The sequence below is a fragment of the Sphaeramia orbicularis genome, chromosome 10 (assembly GCF_902148855.1).
Source record: "Sphaeramia orbicularis chromosome 10, fSphaOr1.1, whole genome shotgun sequence".
NCBI classification, from domain to species: domain Eukaryota; kingdom Metazoa; phylum Chordata; class Actinopteri; order Kurtiformes; family Apogonidae; genus Sphaeramia; species Sphaeramia orbicularis.
In genome coordinates, this window is record NC_043966.1 from 22,689,305 (window position 1) to 22,716,172 (window position 26,868).

General features: G+C 37.6%; 2 protein-coding genes across 2 annotated transcripts; both read left to right on the forward strand.

Moving 5' to 3' along the window:
* The first annotated feature begins 3,831 nt into the window (after nt 1–3,831).
* Nucleotides 3,832–7,812, forward strand: tmem35 (transmembrane protein 35). Its single transcript, XM_030145908.1, has 2 exons — nt 3,832–4,036; nt 6,373–7,812. Exons 1-2 carry the CDS (start codon nt 3,917–3,919, stop codon nt 6,736–6,738), a joined length of 486 nt encoding a protein of 161 aa, XP_030001768.1. The 5' UTR covers nt 3,832–3,916; the 3' UTR covers nt 6,739–7,812.
* A 1,089-nt stretch (nt 7,813–8,901) lies between these two features.
* On the forward strand, nt 8,902–25,667 carry cenpi (centromere protein I). The gene is made up of 20 exons (XM_030144686.1): nt 8,902–9,140; nt 10,430–10,567; nt 10,714–10,832; nt 11,139–11,246; nt 14,602–14,650; nt 15,473–15,519; nt 15,776–15,865; nt 16,314–16,442; nt 17,458–17,601; nt 19,068–19,188; nt 19,452–19,546; nt 19,664–19,781; nt 20,917–20,981; nt 21,163–21,272; nt 22,204–22,339; nt 22,509–22,633; nt 23,038–23,086; nt 23,574–23,792; nt 24,230–24,271; nt 24,413–25,667. Exons 1-20 carry the CDS (start codon nt 8,969–8,971, stop codon nt 24,554–24,556), a joined length of 2,220 nt encoding a protein of 739 aa, XP_030000546.1. The 5' UTR covers nt 8,902–8,968; the 3' UTR covers nt 24,557–25,667.
* The last annotated feature ends 1,201 nt before the right edge of the window (nt 25,668–26,868 follow it).

Sequence of the window (26,868 nt, forward strand, 5' to 3'; positions counted from 1 at the left end):
CAACACTGATAACATGAATTTCAAAAGCATCGACTGAACATGAAATTGTACACTTGGCCAAAATGTTTGTAAATCTATGCAGTTTTTGACAAAAACATGTTTTTTAACTGTATTTTTTAAATTATTATATTTACCATTTATTATTTAGCAGTGAGCAGTAAAATAAGCAAAATATGTGTTGCTGAAATGTTACATGAACTTATCAAACATTAACCCTTTCATGCATACTGGTCACTACAGTGGACAGCTATTCTACAGCTTTTCTCTTCTATATTCATGGATTTTGTTGTTTTCGTTGTTTTGTTTTTTTCACACATATCTTTATTAAAGTTTTAAGACACTACATATCTTTTCTGACATGAATTGGTAACATTTTGAAGATCTCTTCTGAGCATAAGCCCCTAGAATCACAAAGCCCTCCCCATAGTTTTCACACAGTTTATCAGTAAATACATGTTTCTGTGCATCAAAAATTAAATGTGTGGTGTCCAGCTGAGTGGACATTTTTGCAACTTCATGAAAAATAGGTCCATAAGAATTTTTTTTTTTCATTATTATTTTTTTATGTATTTTTAATTTTTTTAAAAAATTATTTTAATTTAATTTTATTTTTTTAAATTTATTTTTCAGAAGAAAATTTTCAATCGCATTGTTTTTTTCATGCCTGAAGAAGAATAAAAACACTCAGGAAAAATTTTTTGATTTAGGTTCTCATAATTCGTGCATGAAAGGGTTAATAAACATTTTGTCATAACTTGTTTGCCTGATGTGATAAAAATATTCACTGCATAAATACTTTTGACCACAACCATAATCTTTCACTGATTTTGACATATTTCTCCGTGCTTGCCATATAAGTTTACCAACCTTCACAATCACTCATCAGTTTTGTCATGATTTAACATATGGCATGATAGGTTTGAGTTTTAAGGCTTCTGGCTATGTCTGATATTTTTCATTTTCAACCACAAACTCTTTGTTGTACTGTCCTACATTTAATGATGATCACTAACTTCTATCACAAAAAGTTTGGTTTATAGTGCATCATATAAAACAACTGAATTTTCCACAGCATCATTAAAAATTGCCATATTTATGAAAAAAGCTCGTCTTGGAAGTTTGCAAAGCATCAAACCAAGTAACGATTTGGAGGTTTTGAATCACATACAGCATCTCATTTAGAGTCGGTTATTAATTTATTTCGCAATTCTCCATTTTTTTTTTTTTACTATTTAATTTAGTCTACATGCAATATGTGAAAATGACAATTAAATGTGCTTCATTTTATGTGGAGGCAACACCACTGAAAGAGCAAAAACACAGGGCAGGAGAATTTTTTTGTATCTCATTATCTCTGAAAACACTACTACTACTACTAGAAATAATGATAATAATGATAATAATAACAATAGTTATCCTAGGATATCTTTGTAACACTGCAATGTTTTGTTGAGATTGATTTGATGTGTTTGTTTAAATGTATGGCTCAATTTTCTCGATTTCTTATGTTATAACCTATTTGCATTTTTTGTGAAAGGATAATTTGTAAATGCAACAATTTTCACAATGTAATTTTACTTTTGCATTTTTTCACATTAAAACAAAGAGAAAAAAAAAAAAGTTGTTATTTATAGGTTTTTATACTATCACTGTACTGGTCTGGCCCACTGGTCCATTGGGCTTTGTGTTGCCCCTGAACACCCTTGACTGTTAATATTCATTCATTCATTTTCTGAACTGCTTTCTGAATGATGTGTTACACATAACTATGGGCGATATAGATGAATTTAAGCAGCATTTGGACAGTAGTAGGAAGCCAGAGTACCTGGAAAGAACTCAGGCAGGCCTGGAGAGAACATGCAAACTCCTCATAGAAAGGTTGGTAGCCACTGCACTACAATTTTGGTGGTGCAGTGGCTAGCAATTTTCCAGTTCTTCCAAACTAACAGCACTGTCTCCACCACCTATTTGTGGATCTGAGTCACTTAGCTTTTCCACACAGACAATTAAGATACCATCCTTGCCACTGGTTATTAAATGCCATGCAATTTAAAAAGATGGAAAAATACAATAGGAATATTGTAAAAGATAAATTATAATATAATACAAAAGATATAAATCAAACCTATTTACAATAGCAGCAGATACACCAATAGTGCAATGTGTAATAAGGTGCAGAGGATAGTCAGTAGCAGATGCAAGAAATAGAGTGTGTGTCTTATGTGTGCTGCTGCTTTATGCCTGTTTTTTTTTTTTTTTTTTTTTTTTTTTTTTGTATGTGCATTTTTAATTACCTTGTATTTCTGTCATTTCAGTTGCCATTTTTATGTAGTTATGGCTGTACATTCTGTTTCATCCCTACTGCCAGTTAAGGCACTTATGGAACACACCCCCTATACGGATAAGTGAGTGATGAGGCTGAAGGCAGAAGGTTGGGTTCCGTAAGGGGGGGGGGGGGGTAAACATGACAAATTCATGGGTCCCAGCATTCCCAGAGGTCCCAGTGGATATAGGTTAGAAGTTGTGAAAATTTCATGTCAGCTCTTGAGTAAAAGAGAGGCAAAGAAGCCAGAAGTCGGACCAGGTTAAATAAAGTTGAATAATAATAATAATAATAATGATAATAACAATAATAATAGTGCCAGGCACAACAAACCTCTCCCCACGCATTTACTGTAGCTTATTTTGGCATAGATAAAGCTGATGTCATCATGTCTATGCGTGTGCTGAGGTCAGCACATCAATTGCTTCTATATATGTGCCAAGTTTGATGAAAATTGATGTTTTTATAGACATTTGAAATTTCGCCCATTATAAGTAAAGGGGGGAGGGGGTGTTTAAAAATTCATAAAAACATTTTAACTTTGATGTATTTTTCCCAAAATGTAGTCTGATACAATGGGTCAGCGGCAATCTATAAACCCAGTTTGGTATGAATTCAACCAATAGTTTTGCTGCTAAAGTGTTAACAAACAAACAAACAAACAAACAAACAAGTGTTCAGAGAACGCAAACCTCCGTCAAGCACCCCGAATGGTGTGCATGTGTGGATTGACTCTTTCTTTTTAAATTAAACAGTTTCAAGGTTGTTCTACAGCAGAAAAAGTTCAAGCTTAGTACCAGTCATGTATATGTCAAATTATATTAAATTCCAATCAATATTTGTGGAGTTATACTGAAAAATGTGTCATAAATGGGATTTTCAATGTTAAATTAAAATGTCCACAGAGTCCACATTCCACAGTGGATGTGGACAATTTTGTGCCAGATACAAGATACTGTTATAAGCTACGGGTGTATCAAATTAGAGGCTATTCAGAGTCGTTTTGAATTTTTTATCAATTTTCGAAAATTGCTCAATGATGAGAGATAGGAAAATTTGAGGTTTTGTGACTTTGCTGTGACCTTGAACTTTGGCCTACCTGGCCCAAAATTTTATGGGTTCGTCCCAGGGCTTAGGCCTATCTGTGGGTAAAATTTGGTAAAGGTGGTTGCAATAGTTTTCCTGTAAAGTTGCTAACAAACAAACACGCAAACAAACAAACACACAAAGCAAAGTGATCACAATACCTGCTGGCGGAGGTAACAAACGAACAAACCGAGCCAAAAACAATACCCCTTGTCTCCCTTTTTGGGGGCGGAGTAATAAATAAAGATTAAAATATTGAATATTTTATTGCACTTGTAGTCATGGACTCACTACCGTATGTCAGTGTGAGTTTTTGGGGTAAAGTTTCCCTGTTGCTCAGTGTCCCCTGTCCACCTCTGGATGGTGGACCCCCCCCCCCCTCAGGGACCTGCGTCCAGGCCGCCGCCATCTTGGTCCCTCCTCCTGAAGCCCATCCCCCTGGCGCATCTTCACCGGGAAACCGTCCGACTTCCATTCACTCCGGTGGGAAGCGGCTGCCTGCGAAACATGGCCTCACCAAGGACAATAACTATTGTGGCCCTGTCTTTCGCACTGGGTTTATTCTTCGTATTTATGGGAACCATTAAACTCACTCCGAGACTAAGCAAAGACGCGTACAGTGAGATGGTGAGTAGACGGTTGGTCTGTGGAGGAGCCATTGTTCTGTTGGTGCAGACACGAAAACCTCTGAGGCTCGAATAATGTGTGGAGATGCTGACCTAAATAGTAAAAGATACGGAACATGAACGCTGTCGATATCGAGTTACTCGTATTATTTGCGTCCGTGAAGCCTTTATCTCCCAGTGGAAACTCGAATGTAAAATGTGATACAGCAGCTACATTCACAGGTGTAGTTAGCATTAAAAGGCCTGTGTTTTATCATAAAGCGGAAAACACTTAGCTATGATACTCAAAGGAACAAAATGAGACGGCCATTAGGTAAAAAACAGTCAAACACAGATGAATAATAAATGACTGGATGCACTTCTTCCGCTTAATAAACCATCTAATGTCTGTAACTTATCAGCAGAGCTTCATCCATGCATCCGGATAATCCTCATGTTTGTTATGATCGATCTTAATCGCTCTAAATATGTTATAACACTTTAAAAGCCACATATTTTGTTTCTCTTTTATATGAAGAGCAACTTAAAAGCTGAAGAGCAATGGCGGCGCATTCGAGCAAATTCTGTGAGATGCTCCTGCCGGTGCTGATGTTGAAATGTTCTGTGAAGATGATGATGATGATGATGATGATGGCAGGCATGTGGAAGGGCTTCATCATACATCCAGATAAATAGCTCATGGAAGGAGTTTATTGTTTTGCTTGACAAATGCGTAAATTTGTGTAGATGTTCTTCAAAAGGCTAAAAAGGGAATGAGCATAGAGAGGAAATGCAGTGACATCTGGCTTGACAATGATAACCATAGATGCAGTAGTTTTTACTTTAGCTCAATGAAAGATATTGAATATGAACAATAATGTGGATTCATATACTGTATATATACTTGAATGTCAGACGAAAGCCTGCTTATTAGAATTGATTAAATTTTCATGCACAAGGTCCCAATGTGATTTTATTTTTGATTCAGTTCCCCTTAATATCCATAGTTATGTTATAATACTAAGTTTCCTTATATATGAAATACTCTCAAAGAAATAACATTATCGCCAGTACAACGACCCCTCTATCGCTTTAAGATCTAATCCTAATGCTGTTCTTTAATTTAATTTAACCATTTAGCTTTCCTCAGTGTAGAGGTGATAAATAGGGTTTACGGCTCTAGCTAATCGCTTATTATCTTCTTGATTTACAGATTAGTTGTCAGGTGTGTAACATGTCAGATGACTCATGCTCCTCGTCCTCAAATGCTTTGTTTCATCCACAACCCCAGGATATTTTTCCGGACATCAAGAAGAAGAGAAGTCAGAACTATCATTGTAGATGGAATCAGAATATTTAGATTTTTCAATAAATCCTTTCTTGAAATAGTTGATGATTAATAGGTGAGAGTCAATCAGAAATGCACTAATATGAGGGTCGATATTTGTTTAGATCAACTTATCTTGATTGGTCTTTTCACCAACAGCAGTGGCAGAAATATTTGTCTGTTGAGTTTTTTTAACCAAAATGTTTATGTTTTAATCTGTTTTCACTTAAAGCTGTGCATGACTTTCGTCACCAATTTTTCATCATATCTGTTAAACCTGAGTGATAGCCTAAGTATCCGTTAGTGTTTCTGTGATTATGCATCTGAATCACTTCCCTCACTGTGAACAACTTCGAAGTGTACTCCATCACAAGCTGTCTGTTTGTACTCATACCAAATGGAAACGGAAACCACACTGTCACTCGGGCCTTTTTTCGGAATTCCACACAGTCACAGCAGCAAGAGGCAATGAAGCTGTTTCCATGTTTGTTGCTGCTGCGGCCATACTGCAGCTGCGTGGAATGCATTTTGTAAAACAAAATTTCTGAAAAGGCCCAAGTGACATGGATTTGGTATGTAAACAAATGGACTGCTTGTTGTGGAGTACGCTTTGAAGTTGTTCAGCGTGAGGGAACCGATTCAGATGCGTAATCACGGAAAGACTAACGGATTCGTGATACTTTGGCTATCACTTGGGTTTTTCAGATGTGATGAAAAAGTGGTGACGAAAGTCTTGCACAGCTTTAAAGATAATGTGAGAAAAGGCTGAAACTGTAGGTATTTTTTATGTATATATAGCCAAGATTTACCTGTTAAGTGGAATAAATACCAATAAAACAAAGTAAAAAAACAAAAAGTAACATTGGCATCGACTATCAGCCAAAATACCATATTATATATATATCGTATTGGCCGAGCATTTTGCAGTTGGTGGATCTCTACAGTTAACACAGATATAGATAGAAAGTTACTTATCTCTAAGCCCTGGTTAGAATTAACTGAAAACCTGTCTCTGTTTCTGTGTTTTTTAGAAAAGGGCATACAAGAGCTATGCCAAAGCGTTACCGGGCCTGAAAAAAATTGGTATCAGCTCAGTCCTGCTCCGTAAGATCATCGGCTCTCTGGAGGTCGGCTGCGGCGTGGTGCTGACGCTGGTGCCTGGAAGGCCCAAGGATGTGGCCAACTTCTTGCTCCTGCTGGTCATGCTAGCCGTCCTTTTTTTCCACCAGCTCGTAGGAGACCCCCTGAAACGCTACGCCCATGCTCTAGTTTTTGGCATTCTGCTTACCTGCCGGCTGCTCATTGCCCGCCAGAGTGACGACCGGCCGGAGCGAGAGGACAGCCGAGAAGAACAGCACATCAACGACCAAGAAAGGAACAAGGTCAAGCAGTCTTAAACTCCTCTTCCACTTTGGTACAAGCCACAGCGAAGGCAAACTGGTGCGCCTTTATGGATTATAGTAAATCAAATTTTTAAGGAAACAGTCACTTCCAGTAATAATAGCCGTCACACACATCTCCTGACCCATCCAGCTGGTGGACTGACTACTCTCACCTTCTTCTCTGCACTCTTAATGTGAAAACTGAGAACTCCATACATCCTCTACATATCCGTGGACAATCATAGCTGTGGAAACTCTGATAAGCTCAATTCATTGTCATGCCAGTAAATCCATTTCCTCCTCCTTGTCCCTATTTATTTTAGTCTTACACTGTGCGAAATGTGTTTGTGTTTTACTTGAATATGAAGTTCATTTAGGTCAATGAATTGATTTGAGAATGCTGTTTTTCATGAAGGGATCTTTGTAGCTTGGTTTTCTAATTTGTTTTTATACTGTAGGCGTAGGAGACAAATTACAGTAGTTCAGGCATGTTTCATTTGGTCAAGATTATAGCTCAGAAACCACAATGAGCACCGATTAAAGTTTTTCTACTAATTACACATCAGCCGGTATTAATTACATATCCACAGCTTATTTTGGTGCAGTATTAACAAATGGCTGCTTTAGGAAGAAAGAATATATAAATCCTGGTTCATCTTTCATCTCATTTAGTAGATGTTTGCAGAAATATGCATGAATCCTTTTCCCCAAAGTAAGCTGATTATTCTCTTTCTCCTTTTGGTTCAGTTATTACAGTGAAGTTGTTTAGCTGTAAAGGACAGCAGGTGCTGCCTCAAATGTCTGCTACTAGCTTGTACAGCAGAACACAACCAAATTAACTGTTTTTGCCTGTTCAAAATGTGTCTTTTCCTTTTGTAATACACTAAAAAGTCTTAAACCCTGTCACTGTCTTTTTAAAAATCATTGGGGTTTTTTTTGTTTTTACTGATGATATAAATAGCATTCCTGGTGCAGTTTTTCTTGAGGGGTGACATCTCAGTTAAAAAGACTGTCTGTTCATTTTGAGATTCACAATATTTCTGTAAATTCTATACTTGAAATAAAGATTTGAAGGTGGGTCTGACTAAACATTGCTTACTCATTTTTACTTGAAAGTTGACCTTATGTCAAGATTGCAATGTGCTGTTGTCATATATATATATATATATATATATATATATATATATATATATATATATATATATATTTATTTATTTATTTTTTGATCATTTTGATACATTGTTTTAGCCCCTATCAGAGCTATTCTTTCATATCAGAACTTGAAAATAGCCACAATTCCTGTGGGACCTAGGATACAGTGCTTTATAATGAAGTGTTTCTGTTTTATACTGTGCATTAGTATGCTGTGGTTTGTGAAACTGATGCAGACTGAGTTTGGGCTGTGGCAACATATAATTTAACTGCTGCTAAAAGCAATTACTGCAAAGCACAAAAGGGAAAACTCATTAAGTCACCTGCCAAAATATAATTGCAGGATCATAATAGTGTTCTTGAGCATTTTTATTGAGGTGTTGGAAAAAACAAAAACTAAGAATCCAGCTATATACCACAGCATGGGTGTATGTTCTGGTTTAACATAAGCCATGGTGAAAAAAGGTCTGGGGTTCTCTGAGGATCAAACAAGTCATTTCATTCAGTCTGATGAGTTTTATGCACTATTTGGGGTCACTTGTATTACGTAAAGATGGAAATGTCTATTTAAACGACAGCTTTTTACATCAGTATTGTTCTTTTATTATTGCTTATGTATGCTTATAAATGAGAGGCAACATTCTAACTAATCTTTTACTTTTTAGGGTGACAGTACAATCTATCCAGTGACAACAGATGAAAAAATAGCCTTTTGGCTCATTCTGGTGCTACTGATTAATGTGCAGCGTCACTGTTAAATAAACCAATAAAATAATAAAAAAAAGATTAAATTTTAAATATTTGTCCAAAATATTGAAGATGCAGTAAAAATTAGAAGGACGAATGGTAGCAAATAATCACTAAGAGCTTATTTTTTACGAATACTGACACATATTTGAACACAACCTCAGACTTCACATTAACAGCTAACTAAATAATGAAAGCACGCGGACTATAACTCCCAAGATGCAACTGTAGAGCTGGACTATACTACGCAGGCGCAGAATAAACGGTCGCGCGGAGGATTTGAGTTTTGTTTGAATGGCTGAACGCAGAGAGGAACCGACTGTTTTTAACTTTTAGCAATGTAGACATGGCAGCAAAACTAAGCCTGTCGGGACCGTCGGATTCAGACACGTCGTCTCCAAGCGATCAGTCTGTGTCCGGCCGGAGCGTTAACAGAAGTCTGAGAATTGCAGAAAAAGAGAGACGGAAAAACGAGGCGGAGGACCCATTTGTTCTCGCCCTGAAGTATTTCTCTGACGGTAGGTTTGTCTCCGGTCACAGTCGGTTTGTTGGAGAACACTCAAACAGTGTCGGCTGTTCAATTTATTGATAATGCCACAAATAAACTTAGGACACCAGACCAGAAACAGGCCCAAAACAACTGTACAACCAAGGAAAACCCTAATGCTAACAATGATATTTGGATGTGGTAGCTTAGTTAGCTAACTTGTGTTTACGGATGGGCGCTGTTGCTAATATTCGGATTAGCATTTAACAGAACTGGATGACACAGTTACAGAGAAAATCCGTAACGTCGTTAAAGGCAAAACTGTTATGTAAAATCAAAATCATGAGACCAAACCGTGGTTTTGCAAAGTCACGTGTAAATGCAGATGCTTTTATCTAATGATATTTTGACCAAATAAATATGAGGTGGAAAAATTCTGATCTTGACTGAAATCTTTGTATTTTGCAAGCCTATTAAGTACTTTTCCAATGTTTGTTACAGTTATCGATGTTCTTTGCTTTTAATATCATGTCTACAGGGTGTCCCATAAGTCTCCATACATAGGAAAATAAACGTTTCTTGACATAAACCATTTTTATTTATATAATATGCTCTATATGACTGCCATTTTGTCGGGAACACATTTCAATGCGTGTCTGCTGAAGAACTATAAAGAAATACATGTTAGAACCATATATGTATGGAATGTATTATGTCTCCTATGTATGGAGACTTATGGGACACCCTGTATATTTGGTTGGGTTTAAAAGAAATGTATTTAGCCAAGTTTTTTCAGGCTAAAAACTTTGATCATGGTGAAGTTGTTGCCATCTGGGAAATTGTCAGAAAATGCCCATCATTCTATTTCATCCCATTCATTCAATTTTTAATACCCCATACACCTATTTATTCTGTAAAGGTTTAAGGTCTTTGTAATAATGTAGTATTTCATCTTGCACTAGACCCTAAATAACTTCACATCCACATCAAAATAATTTTACTGTGGTACAAGCTTTTATAGATCAGATGCTTCTAGACATCAGCTTGTTTGTTCCTCTGATGTTAAACAAGCTGTTTACCTTCTTTGAAGATGTTATGATGCATTTAATCTTTTACAGCCTTACTTGAAATCTGGTGTATGGCTTTGTGGAATCACTTGGATTTCTGGAGAAAACACTGAAGTTTATATGAGTAGCTTGTTTGTTTTTGTCATTCCTTTAGAAGGACAGCACCACCTTATAATTTATTGTTAACTGACATTAAAATTTTTCTCACAAACTCATACACTTGGTGATATTCTGTTACTTCTCCCTCCTCCAGTTGAACCAGGCACTCCTGTAAATGGGAATGATCAGTTGGAAAGGAACCTGGTATGTGTGGAGAAGGTAGCCTACAGTAAAGGACTTCACCCAGAGGCCATTTCAATCATGCTGGAGTTTGCTATGAGCCTCCGTATGGGTAAGAAAGACTGTTAGCAATAGCTATAGGTTGAATGTTAACCTAAACATATGGTACAGATTTTTAATGGCCTGTCCAAAAAGCTGTCTCGACATATTTTATTCCTGTAACTGAATGTGAATGTATTTTTTGGGGGGTTTATTTAGGATCTTCTCCATGTGTCCGGGTGCTGAAGTGCCTCATTCCCTCCAGCGTGGTGCCACAGGAGGCCGTTGTTCGAGCAGTGGTTTGGCTGGGTATTGGTAAAATACCTATCAGCACACAAGTAAGAGCATCTAAAAACTGCCTTTGAGCTCCTATGAGCTGTCATTAGTGTAAACATGGAGCATCTTAGTTACAAAGTTGATGTTTAAAAGTTTTAACAGTCACAATTGTTTTCACCTTCAGAGGTGCCTATTAAAAAGACAGAAAGATATTTTTCTACTTACATAATATAGCTAAATATTTAGAATAATTTGTTTAGTCTACAAGATTCTTTTTAATTTTTTGTTCAAGTAGACACATTGCTAGCTTGAAACTGTGTCTTTTTCTACATTCTACGTTTTTATTCCTATACATTTTATTTCTCTAGGTTCTCTTCATAAAATGGGTGTTGACTGTTTTTGACATGATTGATGCAAAGGACCAACTTCGTGCTATCTATGGGTTCATCTTCAGCTTTGTCACAGAAGAAAATCTGGTATGTGATGATCTTGGCATTTTGGTCAAAAGTTTCCTTGACCTAATGTAAGATTATATCAAATATTTGACCTATATTTGGTATACATTATCAAAATAAAAATTGGTGATTTCGAAGATGGATGATCATGATCATTTGTTTGTAGATCGTGTTCAGTGTAAGTCATAATCAGTTGTAAATCAGCATAAGACGTTTGTAACCAACCAAATGGATAAAATTGAAAATGTCCTATAACCAGACCAGTTTAGTTTCATTAAGTAGTCTAGGAAATGTGCTAGTGTCCAAAGGTCCCTCAGAAATAAATATTGAAGCAAATTTATCTCTACTGCATCTATGCTGTTTCTTGAAACAGGCTCCAGTTCCCCAGTGACTGTATTTACAGGCACACTAGTATCTCAGTTATGAGCCTTATTCTAGTTTCAACGATATTCACAGTATTGCATTTACATGGAACATGGAAATCTTGCAACTCAAATCCCTATATCCACAACAAATATTAGTATTTTGGTTATCCATTACAGTCGGTTTCATTCAGTTATGTTGCTTGTTGCAAAATTGCGAGTTTGGTGCTTAAAGGGTTAATTGAATCTGACATGCCAGTAGCTGCTCTCTAATTTTAAAGTTACTGTGGATGTAGAAAATGAGGTCACTTTGCTTTGTAGCCAACCCAGGACTATTAAATGACAACATTTCATTGTGGGTTCATCTTACCTGTATTCATCACCTGCCAGCAATGGGAGATGAGACCCACAGGTAAATCTGTCCTCCAGCTATTACTATGCCAATGGCACCAGGTAGGAGATGTAGGTGTATGACCATATACAGCTGTGTTACCTAACAGCACAGGGGAGCCTGGACTGGTTCTAATGTTAATGCATACAGTGATGCTAGTATTTTCTACTGTTACCTGACTTGTTGCACTGTTTATGTTGTTAAACTGATGTCCAGTTTGTTGTTTACCTACAGAGGTGAGCGGGTTAACTTTCCAATACTTTTTCCATCTAATCTCCCAAGTGTAATCTTATCTTCCAGACATATATATATATATATATATATATATATATATATATATATATATATATATACAGTACAGGCCAAAAGTTTGGACACACCTTCTCATTCTTTGCATTTTCTTTATTTTCATGACTATTTACATTGTAGATTCTCACTGAAGGCATCAAAACTATGAATGAACACATGTGGAATTATGTACTTAACAAAAAAGTGTGAAATAACTGAAAACATCTCTTATATTCTAGTTTCTTCAAAGTAGCCACCCTTAGCTCTGATGACTGTTTTGCACACTCTTGGCATTCTCTTGATGAGCTTCAAGAGGTAGTCACCTGAAATGGTTTCCTAACAGTCTTGAAGAAGTTCCCAGAGATGCTTAGCACTTGTTGGCCCTTTTGCCTTCACTCTGCGGTCCAGCTCACCCCAAACCATCTCGATTGGGTTCAGGTCCGGTGACTGTGGAGGCCAGGTCATCTGGCGCAGCACTCCATCACTCTCCTTCTTGGTCAAATATCCCTCACACAGCCTGGAGGTGTGTTTGGGGTCATTGTCCTGTTGAAACATAAATGATGGTCCAACTAAACGCAGACTGGATGGAATGGCATGTCACTTCAGGATGCTGTGGTAGCCATGCTGATTCAGGTTGCCTTCAATCTTGAATAAATCCCCAACAGCGTCACCAGCAAAGCACCCCCACACCATCACACCTCCCCCTCCATGCTTCACGGTGGGAACCAGGCATGTAGCATCCATCCGTTCACCTTTTCTGCGTCGCACAAAGACAAGGCGGTTGGATCCAAAGATCTCAAATTTGGACTCATCAGACCAAAGCACAGATTTCCACTGGTCTAATGTCCATTCCTTGGGTTTCTTGGCCCAAATAAATCTCTTCTGTTTGTTGCCTCTCCTGAGCAGTGGTTTCCTAGCAGCTATTTGACCATGAAGGCCTGATTCACGCAGTCTCCTCTTAACAGTTGTTGTAGAGATGTGTCTGCTGCTAGAGCTCTGTGTGGTATTCATCTGGTCTCTAATCTGAGCTGCTGTTAATTTGCGATTTCTGAGGCTGGTGACTCAGATGAACTTATCTTCAGCATCGGAGATGACTCTTGGTCTTCCTTTCCTGGGGCGGTCCTCATGTGAGCCAGTTTCGTTGGAGCGCTTGATGGTTTTTGCGACTGCACTTGGGGACACATTCAAAGTTTTTGAAATTTTCTAGACTGACTGACCTTCATTTCTTAAAGTAATGATGGCCACTCGTTTGTCTTTACTTAGCTGATTGGTTCTCGCCATAATATGCATTCTAACAGTTGTCCAATAGGGCTGTCAGCTGTGCATCAACCTGACTTCTGCACAACACAACTGATGGTCCCAACCCCATCAATAAGGCAAGAAATTCCACTAAGTAACCCTGACAAGGCACAGCTATGAAGTGGAAACCATTTCAGGTGACTACCTCTTGATGCTCATCAAGAGAATGCCAAGGGTGTGCAAGGCAGTCATCAGAGCTAAGGGTGGCTACTTTGAAGAAACTAGAATATAAGAGATGTTTTCAGTTATTTCACACTTTTTTGTTAAGTACATAATTCCACATGTGTTCATTCATAGTTTTGATGCCTTCAGTGAGAATCTACAATGTAAATAGTCATGAAAATAAAGCAAATGCGAAGAATGAGAAGGTGTGTCCAAACTTTTGGCCTGTACTGTATATATATATATATATATATATATATATATATATATATATATATATACTTTTTTTTTTTTCTCCCCCATTTCTAAGGCAACACTCTTTGTCTTTATCACTCCAGAAATGAGATGTTTTTGTTGCTGCCAAACTTTTTGTATACCTGTTATGTCATGTAATGCCTGTGCAGTTATCCACAACTCCCAGAAACTGGAATAAGTGGTATACATGTCATATTGTGTCCCAGATACTATTGGAGTACTCCAGGATAAGGTCTTACCCAGGCTATTGAAATCAGGATATAATGTTTACATATGCAAACACAAAGACAGCATATTCCAAAAACCCAACAATATTTGAGATACTGATGTGCATAGAAACACATTTAATTTGCTTTGAGTTGTTGTTTGCTCTCATATTGTGGTTTTAATAATAAGAATAATAATAGTAATGGAGTAGATTTCTATAGTACTTTTCAAAGCACCCAAAGCACTTTACATTATTGATCCATTATTTATTCGGTCTCACATTCACACTCTGGTGGTGGTAAACTATGTTTTCTGCTTTTCCATGCAATGAACAAACAAACACTGTTAGATGATATTGCATCCACTGCACAACTGAGGTGTGTAGTAATAATATCTTATCACCTATTTTCAGTGTCCTTTCATCTGCCATCTGTTGTACCTTTTGACCAGAAAAGAAAGTGGTAAGTTGAACAACTGTCAGCCTCCATTCTATTTTACCATGTGTTTGCATGTAATGCAAGGCAGAAGGTACTATTGTTTGTCATGTTTATTATTATTCTGACTGACTGACTGACTTCTGAGTTATTATACAAAAACTTTGGGAAAAATGTGGCCCAGAGCGTTGGAAATAGAACCAAGCCTATTATTGCAAAAATGTGCAGCCTGATCTCGAAAAATGTGCAATTATTCGGATTGACATTCCGATGCTCGGATTTTGTTAAAGTTGCAAAAAAACTGGCTGAATTTGTCCATCTGAAATGAACTCGGCCATTTTCAAGTGGCTACCATTCCCACATGATTGATCCTAAAATTAGTCCATCAATACGACAAATGTCCGGCCTGGAACAAAGATTAAATATGTGACATGGCGTAATAATATCGCGTACAGTTACATTACATTAACCTTTTCAAAATTGTTCATGGAAATTGAAAATTCTGCTGTTAATCTCACGTGACTTGTAAATTTAGGTTTTGAAAGTCACTGTCAATAATTCAACCTTTTCCTTATTTTTTCTCTTTCCTGTTGTGCTGTTACACAGTTATAGCAAACATTTTTTGTCATAAATAACTTACACATACAAATGCAATGTAGAACAACATAACTTTCATCCATATATATGCTGTGCTGTACTTATAAACAGTCCTTCTTTGGTACTGTTTCTTGCTTTTAGAGGCAAGCATATGGATTACATTTCCTTCAGGAAATGTACACATGTCTAGTTTCAACTCTTCCCCTCTCTTCTTTGAGGATTATTGACTGTATGATTGTGTCCTTATTGCAGTGCGAGTCTTCAGAGTTAGGAAGCTACTTGAGCTACAGTCTAAAGTGGTAAGTAACCTGCCGGTTTGATGCCCTCTGATTTGTCAAAGCTGCTACATTTTTCCTTACTCAGACTGAAAATATATACAGTGATACATTTATTGTAATTATGGTCATGTTTGTTTCTAATAAAGTCTAAATATAATGACTATGAAAAACTGTTATTGATTCTGTATTTTTTGCTGGTGTAATAATATACATACAGTAATTTGGACACAGTGTACAAAGGTTCATTATATTTAGTTTTGCTTGTATTGTTTTTCAGGGGAGGCAACCATTTCTAATGCACCTACTCTCACTTTACAAAGTGTTTTGTCCTGAACTGGTGACGCTTTCCATTCCATCCCCAATGAAGGTGTGTACATCATGGACTGTGCCAGATTATCATCATTTTCATCTTTAAAAATGCCAATATGTTCTTATCAGTATTAGTGCTACACAGTTAAATTAATCTAAATCATAATAACATTTTCAGCCTGTGGAATTATGTAATTGCAGAAAGATGCAGTGTAAAGGTCCAGATTCAGGATGATGTTGGTTGGTTATATTTTGGATTATGTGACATTGAACAGAGAGGGGTACACTGTAAAAGAGGCTAAATAAAAGTCTTGCATTTTTCAAGTTTTTTTTATGCTAGTTTAAGTTTGTATGTTTACATAAAAAACACATTTCCCAATTACTAATCTTTACATTTTCCTTAATAAACAACTAAAGTCAAATAGAAATTATAAAGGTAATTTGACTTTTTCTCTATGTAGTGCAGCCGAAATGTGTATGGTTTGTTTGTTTGTATTGTTTTTCAGAATGCGTTTCGGAACCACAATTCTCCCTGGAAATCAGCATTGTTAGCTGTTCAGAAAAGGAATGGTTCCCAAGTTTCCTCCAGCAGTCTATCCCTTACAGCTAAAGATAAGACCAACTCTCGGAAAAGGGTATGGAAGTCTATTTAAGCTGTCACTTATGTTGCATAAGCCTGTCTTTTTAGAAATACAGATTGTGAGATTTCAGTCATCTGATAAGTTTAGTCAGCCATACTGTATTAGATGTATCTAATAAACTTGGCTACAAAATATATACAGACTTCAATGATTAAAAACATGTCTTTTCTGTATGAGAATAAAACAGCCCACACTGTCTCATCTAAGAAAACTGTAGTTGTAGACAATGAAAAGATATCACTGTGTTTTATTATCTTTGGTCTGCGACAGCCCACAATCACACAGTGTATACCTGGATTAAATTTTCCGCTGCCAATGTACTACTACCTACATTTATAGAATTTCTTCAGTCCTGCTTTCCCACCAGGGTTCTGTAAACACTAAAAAGGTTTCTGGAATTATCTTACTGTTACTGTCTGAGCTGTCATTGTGCTGCTGAAAAGTCAGTTGAAAAGTAACAGTCATCATGTGATGATCAGGTACAAATTTCATGTACCTGTCATGCATTTACAGCTCTGACAAAATAAGAGAACAATCCAGGTTTTCAGACCTGAATCGCTTTGAAAACCTCTGGAATTTGATCAAGATGAAGATGGTCACAATCCATCAAACAAAGCCAAGCTGTCTGCATTTTTTGCACCAGGAATGGCATAAAACACCCACAGCAATGTGAAAGTTTAGTGGAGCGCAAACCAAGACGCATGGAAACTGTGACTGAAAATCTAGTTTATTCCTCCTAATATTAAATTCTGAACCCTCCCTCAGCTCAGAGATTAGTATTGTATGAATATGATCTTGTTTTCTTTGCATTAGTGGAGGTCTGCATTTTTGTTATTTTAACCATTTGGTCTTTTCCCCCAAAATAGGCTTTAAATAACAGCTTTCCTCGGACATATACACCCATAAATATTTAAACTATCTGCCTCTTTTTCAGTATCTTGTCCTTTTTTTTTCTGTTGGTCTAAGTTTGCCTTTATATTTACTTCCCGGTTTTTCTGTGCTTTCCTAGAAACACTGCCACCTGGAAGTGCCCGCATTGAACTCAGCAGTCAATAAACAGGCTCAGACTGACTCATGCTCCAGCAGAAAGGTGGTCCCCCTGGTGCAGATTCACTCATTTGCTCAGCTACTGGAAAATATGCACCGTATAGAGGTAATTAGTCCAAGGAGACTGTAAATCTTTAAATTCTAGGTCTGCCCCTACTTCTTTACTGTCTGCCTTTTTATATGTTTGCTCATGTCTTTTTTTGCATCTGCCTCAGCTCCAACATACATGACCTACAAACAGAAAAAAATATGACTAAGAAAAGAGTATCGATCTTGAATGAAATCATGAGCGGTAGATGTTCAAAACGCAAATAAATCACACAATAAATATTTAAATAATGGTGATGAAGGGTAGGATAATAACATAAGAATACATAATAATGATCAATACTTAAGGTACTTTATAGTAACATGACATTTCACAAAAATAATGAAACATTCAAGTGGTAAAATAAAATGTTTGCTCTTTTTTTTTATTTCCATGTCAGAATGCCCAGTGCATTAAGTTGTGATGTGTCCTCATAACCAGAAGGTGGTGCTGTGTCACTGTTGTTCTCATTGTACCAGCTCAGAAACGCCTTTGTTCTGTAGAAAATACAATGCAATTAGAGTGGGACTGCAATTTGTTTATTATATCAGAAAATAAAACGGCTTTATGAGCTTCATTTGCAGTTTAATCAGGCCATTGTTACATATTTACAGATTTCATCAGTGGTTTATTTTTCCTGGACAACTATGAAATGCATCCGAATGATGCACTCAGGGAAAAAAAAAAGTTAAGAAGCAAATGGTCATTTAAAGAGGCCTTCTCATAAATGTCTATTTGCCCCGCAGATTCAGTGACCCGATGAACCAATATAAGTCATTTTAAATGGCTTGCAGACTTTTATGTGTCACGCTACATAAATTCACCTCTTTCACTGGCCACAAAGCCAACGTGAGCAATAAGGGTTTTGGATGGCAATAGCATCAGCTATGTTTATCATTATGAAGCTTTACTTTGGCACGTGTAAGGAAAAACAGATGAGTGTAAACAATCACCCCCGTTAAATTTTTTTTTTTTTTTTCTGTTTTTGGCATTGACAAAGAATTGTTGATCATTCCCCTCATTGCTTGCGCTGCTGTTGTCAAAAACAGAATGGTGCCTTTTCAGTTTAATGATACAGTTCCTCTATAATTATTGGAGAAGTGAACAGTGCCTTTCACAATCTGTCTTCTCCTCTATTTAATTTATTTATTATGCTGACAAAGTCCTTGTATTGGGAGGCAGCTGTTCATACACATTAAGGGACTAAGAAATATCCTGTGTGATGGAAGAAATGTCCCAGCGCTGGCATTATGGGGATTAGTGGACACTAACGAATTAGCTCAGTAGCGGATTGGTGGCCCACTTAATGAAAACAAGAACAAACGAATTCTTTAGCAGGTAAACAGATTTCCATCCATCCATGTTTTATTTAGCAACCTGATTATTGTTCTCATCACCTCTCATTCTTTGATTGCCCTGCTCTTCGGTTTATTATTTGTCATCTGTCATGTATGTGACGCACATTTCTGTTGTACTTCCACCAGCTGCCAGCTCAGATGGGCTCACTACTGGGCTCCAGTCTGACACTACAGTTCCTGGACTGTGTGCAAGACGAGTCGGCCCTCCTACGCCTCAACTCCTGGCTGGGATATGCTCTTCATGAAGGTAAAGGCGGAGACACCTACAAAACTACTGTGACATTTTCCATAAGGTAGACTTATCCGAAGGAAGTGTGACCCTGTGTTGAACCTGTACACACCCTACCTAGTTGGCATATCAAAGGGATTCTCTTCACTGAAGGTTTTAGAAGAGACTGGGGGGGGATCTCACGTTGTGAAGACGCACTGAATCTGAAATGATCTGATGTTTTCTTTTTATTCCCTTGATGCTCTCACTCACTAAATGCCTTTTTCGATATTTTCCTTCAGAATTTTTGTTCTGCAATGATGCCGGATCCTTCCAGAATTCAGAAGAAGCTCTGCAGTTTTTGGAGAAGTTGCTGTCCACGCTGCACTTTCGCCAGGTGAACCTCACCCCTCAGGCTGAGATTACGTCCCTCCTGTCACTCACATTCCCCATTTTCATATGTCCACACAGAATTATATGCCGGTTTTGATTGAGTGTATTTTATGTTTTACAGGAGGGCTTTTCCAGTATAGAGGTTTTTCTCTATAAATTTCTTAATGCATGGGACGGATCCCTCCTGAGGCCACAGATCCTCGGTCTGATGAGCAACATTCCTGTCGTCACTAGTTCTCGTGAGTTTTGTGTCTTTACAAGACTATTCTCACTAGTTCTGTCTGTCCATTGAATGTTCTGAATGTTTGCATTGTGAGTTTGAGAGCATGCTGAAGGACTTTACATAACTGGCCTACATCCTGTCACAGTTGCCAACGCTATGCGTCTCCCTGTACTTGACACTGATTGGTTTGTAGATGTGTTTTTGATGTCGACATGTTGCTAATTTGGCAGGTAGCCTAATTTGTTTGAATGGAGAAAAAGACAAAAATCATTCATTGTGTTACTACTGTAGCACTTTTGTTATTTGAGATAAGACAGGATCATTTTACTTGTAGCTCACTGAAAAAATTAAGCGACATAACTAATTTATAGAGTTTTTGCTGTTGCTATTGGCAGAAAATACATTATTTTCTGTGCTTTTTGTAGTTGAGTTTTTGTTACTTCACTGAATGCTATTTTTAATAACATCTTTGGCTTTTCACCTCTCCATTTGCTGTTGTGGCCAATGTTTTCTTCTTCTTTTGTTTAATGGCAAATGAAAGCCTGCTGTGACAGACAGTCTGAACCTTCTTAGAATTTTCACACTAATTACAAGTTGAACAGTGTCATGGTTTGATCTGGACCAAGATCATCTCTTTTCATTTCTGCAAACTGGATCAAACTGAAAAGTAGAAAGAAAACCTGGACCGCAGGACTTAAGTGTTAGTCTTGATCTTTACTAGGGGTTTTTCAGTTTCCTGAGGGCTCAGCCCAAATGATCAATAAAGTTCTATCAAGTCTAATCTAAAATTGGACTCTGGGCTGATACCAGTATTAAAATTTGGCTGATATCCACTCGACTATTTTCAGTTTATTTTGATTTTGTTGTTATTTATCTCTGCATCTGTTCCAGGGAAACAAAGTAATCAACATAATTTTTGCACATACATGTACACTATATACATAGTCTGAAATATGAGTGTAGAATGTAGTGATTAAAGTAAAATATTTACTTTGATAAAATTTACTTTGCGTTTTGTCATTTTGGAGAGTATGAACAGAACATTTTTTTTTTTCGTTCTATTTGTAATCATCATGCCATTCCTGACATTCAGACCCCCAAACCTTCAAACACAGCTGTAACCACTGTAACCTTCTGTTTTCTCCCTACAGAAATTGGGCAGTTTCTGTTCGAGCCCCTAATGCAGCTCTTTTTCACTTCGTCATTGTTTTTCAAGGTAGGCTTTCTTCTCTGATCCACAAGTAAAACTCCCAGTACTCTCCTGCTCCTGTCCCACCTCCTACAATTGAACAGGACAGATGGACTAGTGTTCCTGTAATGGGCCCTGTTGGAGTTCTTACCGTGGCCAGACTCCTGTCCGGGTGTTAATTTGTGCATGTGGGTGTGTCTGTCTCTAGTGTGGACTGATGGAGTGTCTAAACAACATGCTGTTGAAATGGCTGACCTGGCACTCTGTGTATGCTCTGGAGGACGATTTGGACATCAGCCTCAACAGTCACACCTCCATGTGAGTCTCACATATGCTTCTGCTACTTGTTTACACCTTGAGCTTAACCAAGCAATAGACCAGAAACACTTTGTAAATTAAATGGAGAGCATAAGGGTTTTGGTTCGTTAAGCTGTCAAGACAAGAAATACCACTTCAGGCGTGGCAGTGTTGTACAGATAGAAAAAAAGGTTGTGGTTTAATTATGGACTTAGAGACACACTTTAGACAATATGTGACAAAGCAGAGTTACCAGGTGTTGTGGATCACCAGTTACATAATTGAAACCAACTTTTACTTAAGCATATAGTTAGAGTTTTTGTGAAATCTTTTCCACATATTTTCCCCCTCATATTATAGCTCATGTCTGTAATTAAAGCCATCTATTAGCCACCAGTAAACAAAGTTACGACTACAGAAGCACGTATTAATACTTTCCATGGTTTGGTTTAGAGCCCCTCCAGTCTTTAAATCATATTTATGTGGAGACAAATGTAGCCTAATTATCCAGTTAAATGATTTTCTACTTTCCAAATTAAGGAATGGAGTTTGTGTCAGGTCTGTTGAAATGTCTGCGTTTCATAGGTATTGAGTTCTCACATTTATAATCCTTCAGTAAATGATCCAGTATGTGGTAAAATCCATTTTTATTCACTGACATTTCCAGACTCACCTCTGGTATTTAGTAAGAATAGATCTTTGAGATTAGATCTGAGAATTATTCATTGTGAATGCTGCTTGTGTGCACTCTGCCAACATCACACTGTGGCCAGTGTTTGTCTGTTTTACTGTGATGACTTTGGCATGTTTGAGTGTTTTCTGGAATTTCATAAAAGACCTGATTCAAAGATAGAACCAGTGTTCAGCTGTTCAGTGTTTACATGTATCTGAGTCTCTGGTCAGTGTTCCTGTTTAGAGTGTTTTTGAGTTTCTGTTCTGTCCTTTATCCCAGAAACATTACCTTGTCAGGGTTCAAAGATTCTGTGATGGAGCTGGTTCACTTTGTGGGTCGCCTGGCCACTGTTGGCCTCCAGCTTGAGGGCTGCCACTCGCTCCTCCTCAGCTTCATACTGGACTTCTATGAGACGGTAAATGATGATACTAGTTATTAGATACAATTCAGTGTTTTAAGCTTCAGGATTCTTCTACCAGCGCACAAATGTAAAAAAAGAGCGTCCACTAACACATTCTTCATGGTGAAGTAGATTCCTTTAAATCACAATTTAAATCATTGCAACATTTTCTTCCCTCCTGTAGGTATGCGACATGTTTCTGAAATACGGACTCCCTCTTGTGGTGATGCCACCACCTGGAGTTTTTTACCCAGCGTTATTTGCCGCTGACCCTGTCAGTGTGGACAGACTGGCCTACATCATGTACAGGTGGGACTGTTCATCTTGATTATAGCCTGCAATAAGCCTGTCACTGCAAAGACTCGCAAGAGCCTTAATGCCATATGTCATATACTTATTCATATTTAATGACAGAACAGAACAGGAATTGGATACTTCATTGCACTTACATGTTAATGTATGATTTATGATAATGAGCAGCTAAGAAGCAGTACACTTAAACCCCCTTCTCCTTTTTTATGTAGAACTCAGGCCAGTTTTAATAAGGCAACTTCTTGCAGGCTTGGCTCATTGACTGCACCCCAGGGTTCTGAAATACTGAAAGACATCTGTGGAAAGAAATTATAATGTCAATTCATGATTTTGTTTAACAGGTAAAACAGTTTTGTTTTTTGATGACCGACAACACTTATCTTTCTCTCTTTCCTGGTCAGGTACAAGGTGAACTTGACATCGGCTAAGAGGCAAGAAAAACTGAAAGAGGTAACGTCAAACTGTATTTGGATGCTTTGATATGTGGTGCAGTGATTGCATAACAGTGTGAAAAATCTTGATAATGACATCTTCACTATGGTTTTCATTCCAAGCGTTCATTCAGCGAATACATTTAATTTATGGTGTCTTCCTGCCTGTGTTTGTACTTTATATTCTCCACCATGGTAGATTTTAGATATTTTTAGCCCTTCAGCAATCCATAAGCATCTACCTACAGCTAATAACCTTTATCACTCTCTTCACTGAGGATTTAAACAGTTGGTGAATTTAATACATGTGCTGTGACAAGCTTTGAATATACAAGTACATGTCATACAGCCACTAAGCTCCTCTGAAAATGTCAGTGGGACTTTTTATTAAGAAAAGTAGGCTTGATAAATACAATGTAAGTTAATGAGGAGAATAAGCAATAGGAAAGTTTGGTTAAACTTTCTTTCTTTGTCATTCCATCTCTCTTTTCATATCTGTTTCACAGCAGGCCTTTCACATCAGCCGGCAGACGTTCCACGAGTTTAATCACTACGTGGTTGTCATGGTTAACTGCCTGTGGAACTCCAAAATGTTTCACCAAGGCATGGGCGTTCAGCTGGGAGAAGAGGTGCTTCTCAAGAGCAACGTACCGCAGTACTCGAACAGCTTCGACCTTATCCACCATCCTGCCTTCTTGAGCTACGCTGTCGACTTTCACCAGAAGGTGAGGGCACAGGTTGTTTTTAGTTAAAGTCTGGCTGGTTTTATACACTGGAGTCAGAATATTTTAAGATCTAATGCCAGCCAACACAATAGCAAAGCTGAACCTTAAGTAAAACCTACACAAGAACTGCTTATTTTCAACCTCTTAGAAGCTGCAATAGGCACTTGATGGATCAGCATTCAGCCAGTCTGTACACTCTGGTTAATAGGCTTACAACGAAGACAAATGTGTTATTAATGTATCTTTCATAGCAGATACATTAATACAGAAGGACATTTTATTATTAATGGGGGCAGCATGAAATGTGATTTTCATCATGTTTAATAATACACGTACAAACCTTTTTTTGGTTCCGTCCAACTGCAACATCAGGCAGCGATCCTCTGAGATTTACCAGGGTGCACTGACATTGAATATTAATGCTCTCTCTTTATCAGTGTTGGCCAGGGAGAAAGGACATGGACCTCAATTCCATAAAGGTACAAAGGGTCTCCTTTTTATTTCTGCACATACTGCCAACTTCACATGTAACTTTTTGTACATCACTTGTGCTTGAGAAATTCTTTGATCACAGAAATCGTCAGATGTCTGGGAAGTAACGGTGCACGCCTTTCTTTCAGCATTCAAAGCCATGGCGCTGGTACCTGGAGTATCTGTTCACTCAGGGTTATGATGGCCTTAAACAGTTTGTTCAGAGTAACATCAGCTGGCAGCCGATAGCAGGAGACGGCGGGAGCGACGATCTGGCCACACAACAGAGGTAGATGCTAAACCCACTGGAGCGGAAAGACAACCACTTGCCCAGTTTTTAAAAGACTTGTACAAATTTCATCTCCTGTTTAAAGCAAGCCACGTGCTAGTGATCTGTGTATATTATTTCTGTAAATAGGTTAGTTATTTGCTTTTACTTAGTAGTTAGTCCATTCATTGATGCAGATGTGTCCTGGCAGCTATTTGCCAGAAGCAGTGTCAGCAGCAGCAGGTTCCAGTGACAGTAGAGAAGAGATTATGTTAATGGCAGAGAAAGCCTCATTCAATACAGAAACTTGGTCATCCATAGAATATGATCATTTGTAAGGTCTGTGGCCAATCACAGCAAAGCGTTTTAACTACTAGGAAAACATCAGTTGTAAATTATTTCCGCTCATTTTCTTTGGTTGTTATGCATTAACCCACCTGGAACCCGCAACAATGAAAAAGCATCTTTTAGCCTTATGTATGTGTTTTGTCATCAGTCTTGTACAGCTTGCCTTCTGCAATTCCCATTTCTCTTGTACATTGTTAAAAAATAAGTGTCAGATTTTTTTTAAGCAAATAAACTCAAACTGTTGTCTCACAACATCATACTGCAGAATGCAACTATTTACAGTGAACACTTAAAACTCTGTTGATCTTTTGTTGTCGTGAATTGTGCGTCTTTCAAGTGGCATCAGTTGCTTGAGTATCTGTTTTACAGATAAGTATTCACGTGTAATGCAGTCTGTTGTTCCTCCATCTGGAAAGTGGCATTTTGCTTTAATTGAGGAGCCCATCTGGATGTTTAATGGGCCCTGGCTCCTCTGCGACTTTTGATGCTACTGCTTGCCAAGTATATTCAGTGACCAGCTTTTTCTGTGATGCACCATCGTGACCCTGAACATGTCAAAGAACAACTGTGTGTCTATTTATTTATCATGTGTCATGTCCTGTTTTCTTGATTTCATTTGACTTACCTTTGCCAATGAGGATATATGATCACTCCTGGTGGTTTGTCTTTCAGCGGGATTGTGTGAAAATGACAGCTTGGATTTTCTTCAAATTTAGTGAAAGGGTAGAGCTTAGGCCAACAACGAAGTCCTTAAAGTTTGGAACAGATCCATAAAAAATAGGGTTTGGTGATGCTGTATTTCTTGTGTTTCTTTAACTTAATCAGCCAGAAATACCTGATTAACATAATTAAACAAACCAGAGGCACTGACTGAGAAAGAATTAGGCAGTTATTTTGTTATGGTTTAATATCAGTGAGAAACAAGTAGGAGTGGATTATTACTCACAGATTTTAACAGAATAGTGATTTATTTTTTTTTTTATACATTTTTTCCCACTTAGGGGGCACGTTAAAGGCTCATTGTTTAGGGTTTTAATGCGATCTAGTGGTGATGTTGCAGACTGCATCCTGGTTACTAGCCCCAGCCTCCCATGCCTGTTGAAAAAATCGCAAAGCAACAAAGTCCTCTGCACCAAGTTTGATGATTTATGTAATGCTACTGACAAAAAAAGTGATCCACCAGGTTGGAAAAAAAAAAAAAACAATATAAGTTTTTGATGCCATGTTTTAATAAGGATGGTCACTGAATTTACCTGGCAGTCAAGTCACTACCTAAAGGTCTTAGTGTATTATCTATATAAAAAGTGGATGTTTTAATTCGAGAAAGTTTTAACACATACGGCCCAGTTTCATCTAAAGGCCTGACCAGTAAAATATAGAAAATAGACCTATTTGTAGCTGTCATTAAATACAAATTATTATGCTCTCAGTTAAATTGCAGTATGAAAATAAATAACCTGAACATCCATGACCAACCTGAAATTTCTTAAGAAAAATAAGTGCAATTTTAACAGTATTATGCCTCATCCTATCATTTACACGTGGGCATTATGACTTACAGATCACAGTGGGTCTATAAATGCACAAAAACATTTCGAAACACTCACCTGGAACTGTAAATCATAGCATTTAACTTTATGATCAAAACAACTTGTCAAAACTCAGCGACACCCTTGACTGTCAGTGTATTCTGTGTAAGGCTACTTCCAGATGATACGCTCATGGTATTTTTTTTTTTTTGTGAAGATTCTTAAAGTTTTGCGTCCATACACGTATCATTTCAAGAAATACAAGGGGCGATTGAAAAGTTTTGAGCCTAACATGGAAAGGATTAAGATATGAAGACCAAATTTGGTCCATGAAATCTTTCACATATGTTAATCCTATCCACTAAATTTCTTGGTCATAGCAATCTTTTTCCCTGTTTTACAGGTCCCTGAACTTTCTGTATCAAGTGTTTCCTGAAAAATGGACAAACTTGAGTATCGG

What these genes read in the sequence shown, in the direction of transcription:
- cenpi (XM_030144686.1), top strand. Translation starts at nt 8,969, where the DNA reads ATGGCAGCAAAACTAAGCCTGTCGGGACCGTCGGATTCAGACACGTCG. An exon ending in AGACCAACTCTCGGAAAAGG is followed by an intron (nt 16,443 to 17,457) that starts GTATGGAAGTCT and finishes GTGCTTTCCTAG; the next exon opens with AAACACTGCCACCTGGAAGT. An exon ending in CTGGCCTACATCATGTACAG is followed by an intron (nt 22,634 to 23,037) that starts GTGGGACTGTTC and finishes TTTCCTGGTCAG; the next exon opens with GTACAAGGTGAACTTGACAT.
- tmem35 (XM_030145908.1), top strand. Translation starts at nt 3,917, where the DNA reads ATGGCCTCACCAAGGACAATAACTATTGTGGCCCTGTCTTTCGCACTG. An exon ending in AAGACGCGTACAGTGAGATG is followed by an intron (nt 4,037 to 6,372) that starts GTGAGTAGACGG and finishes TGTGTTTTTTAG; the next exon opens with AAAAGGGCATACAAGAGCTA.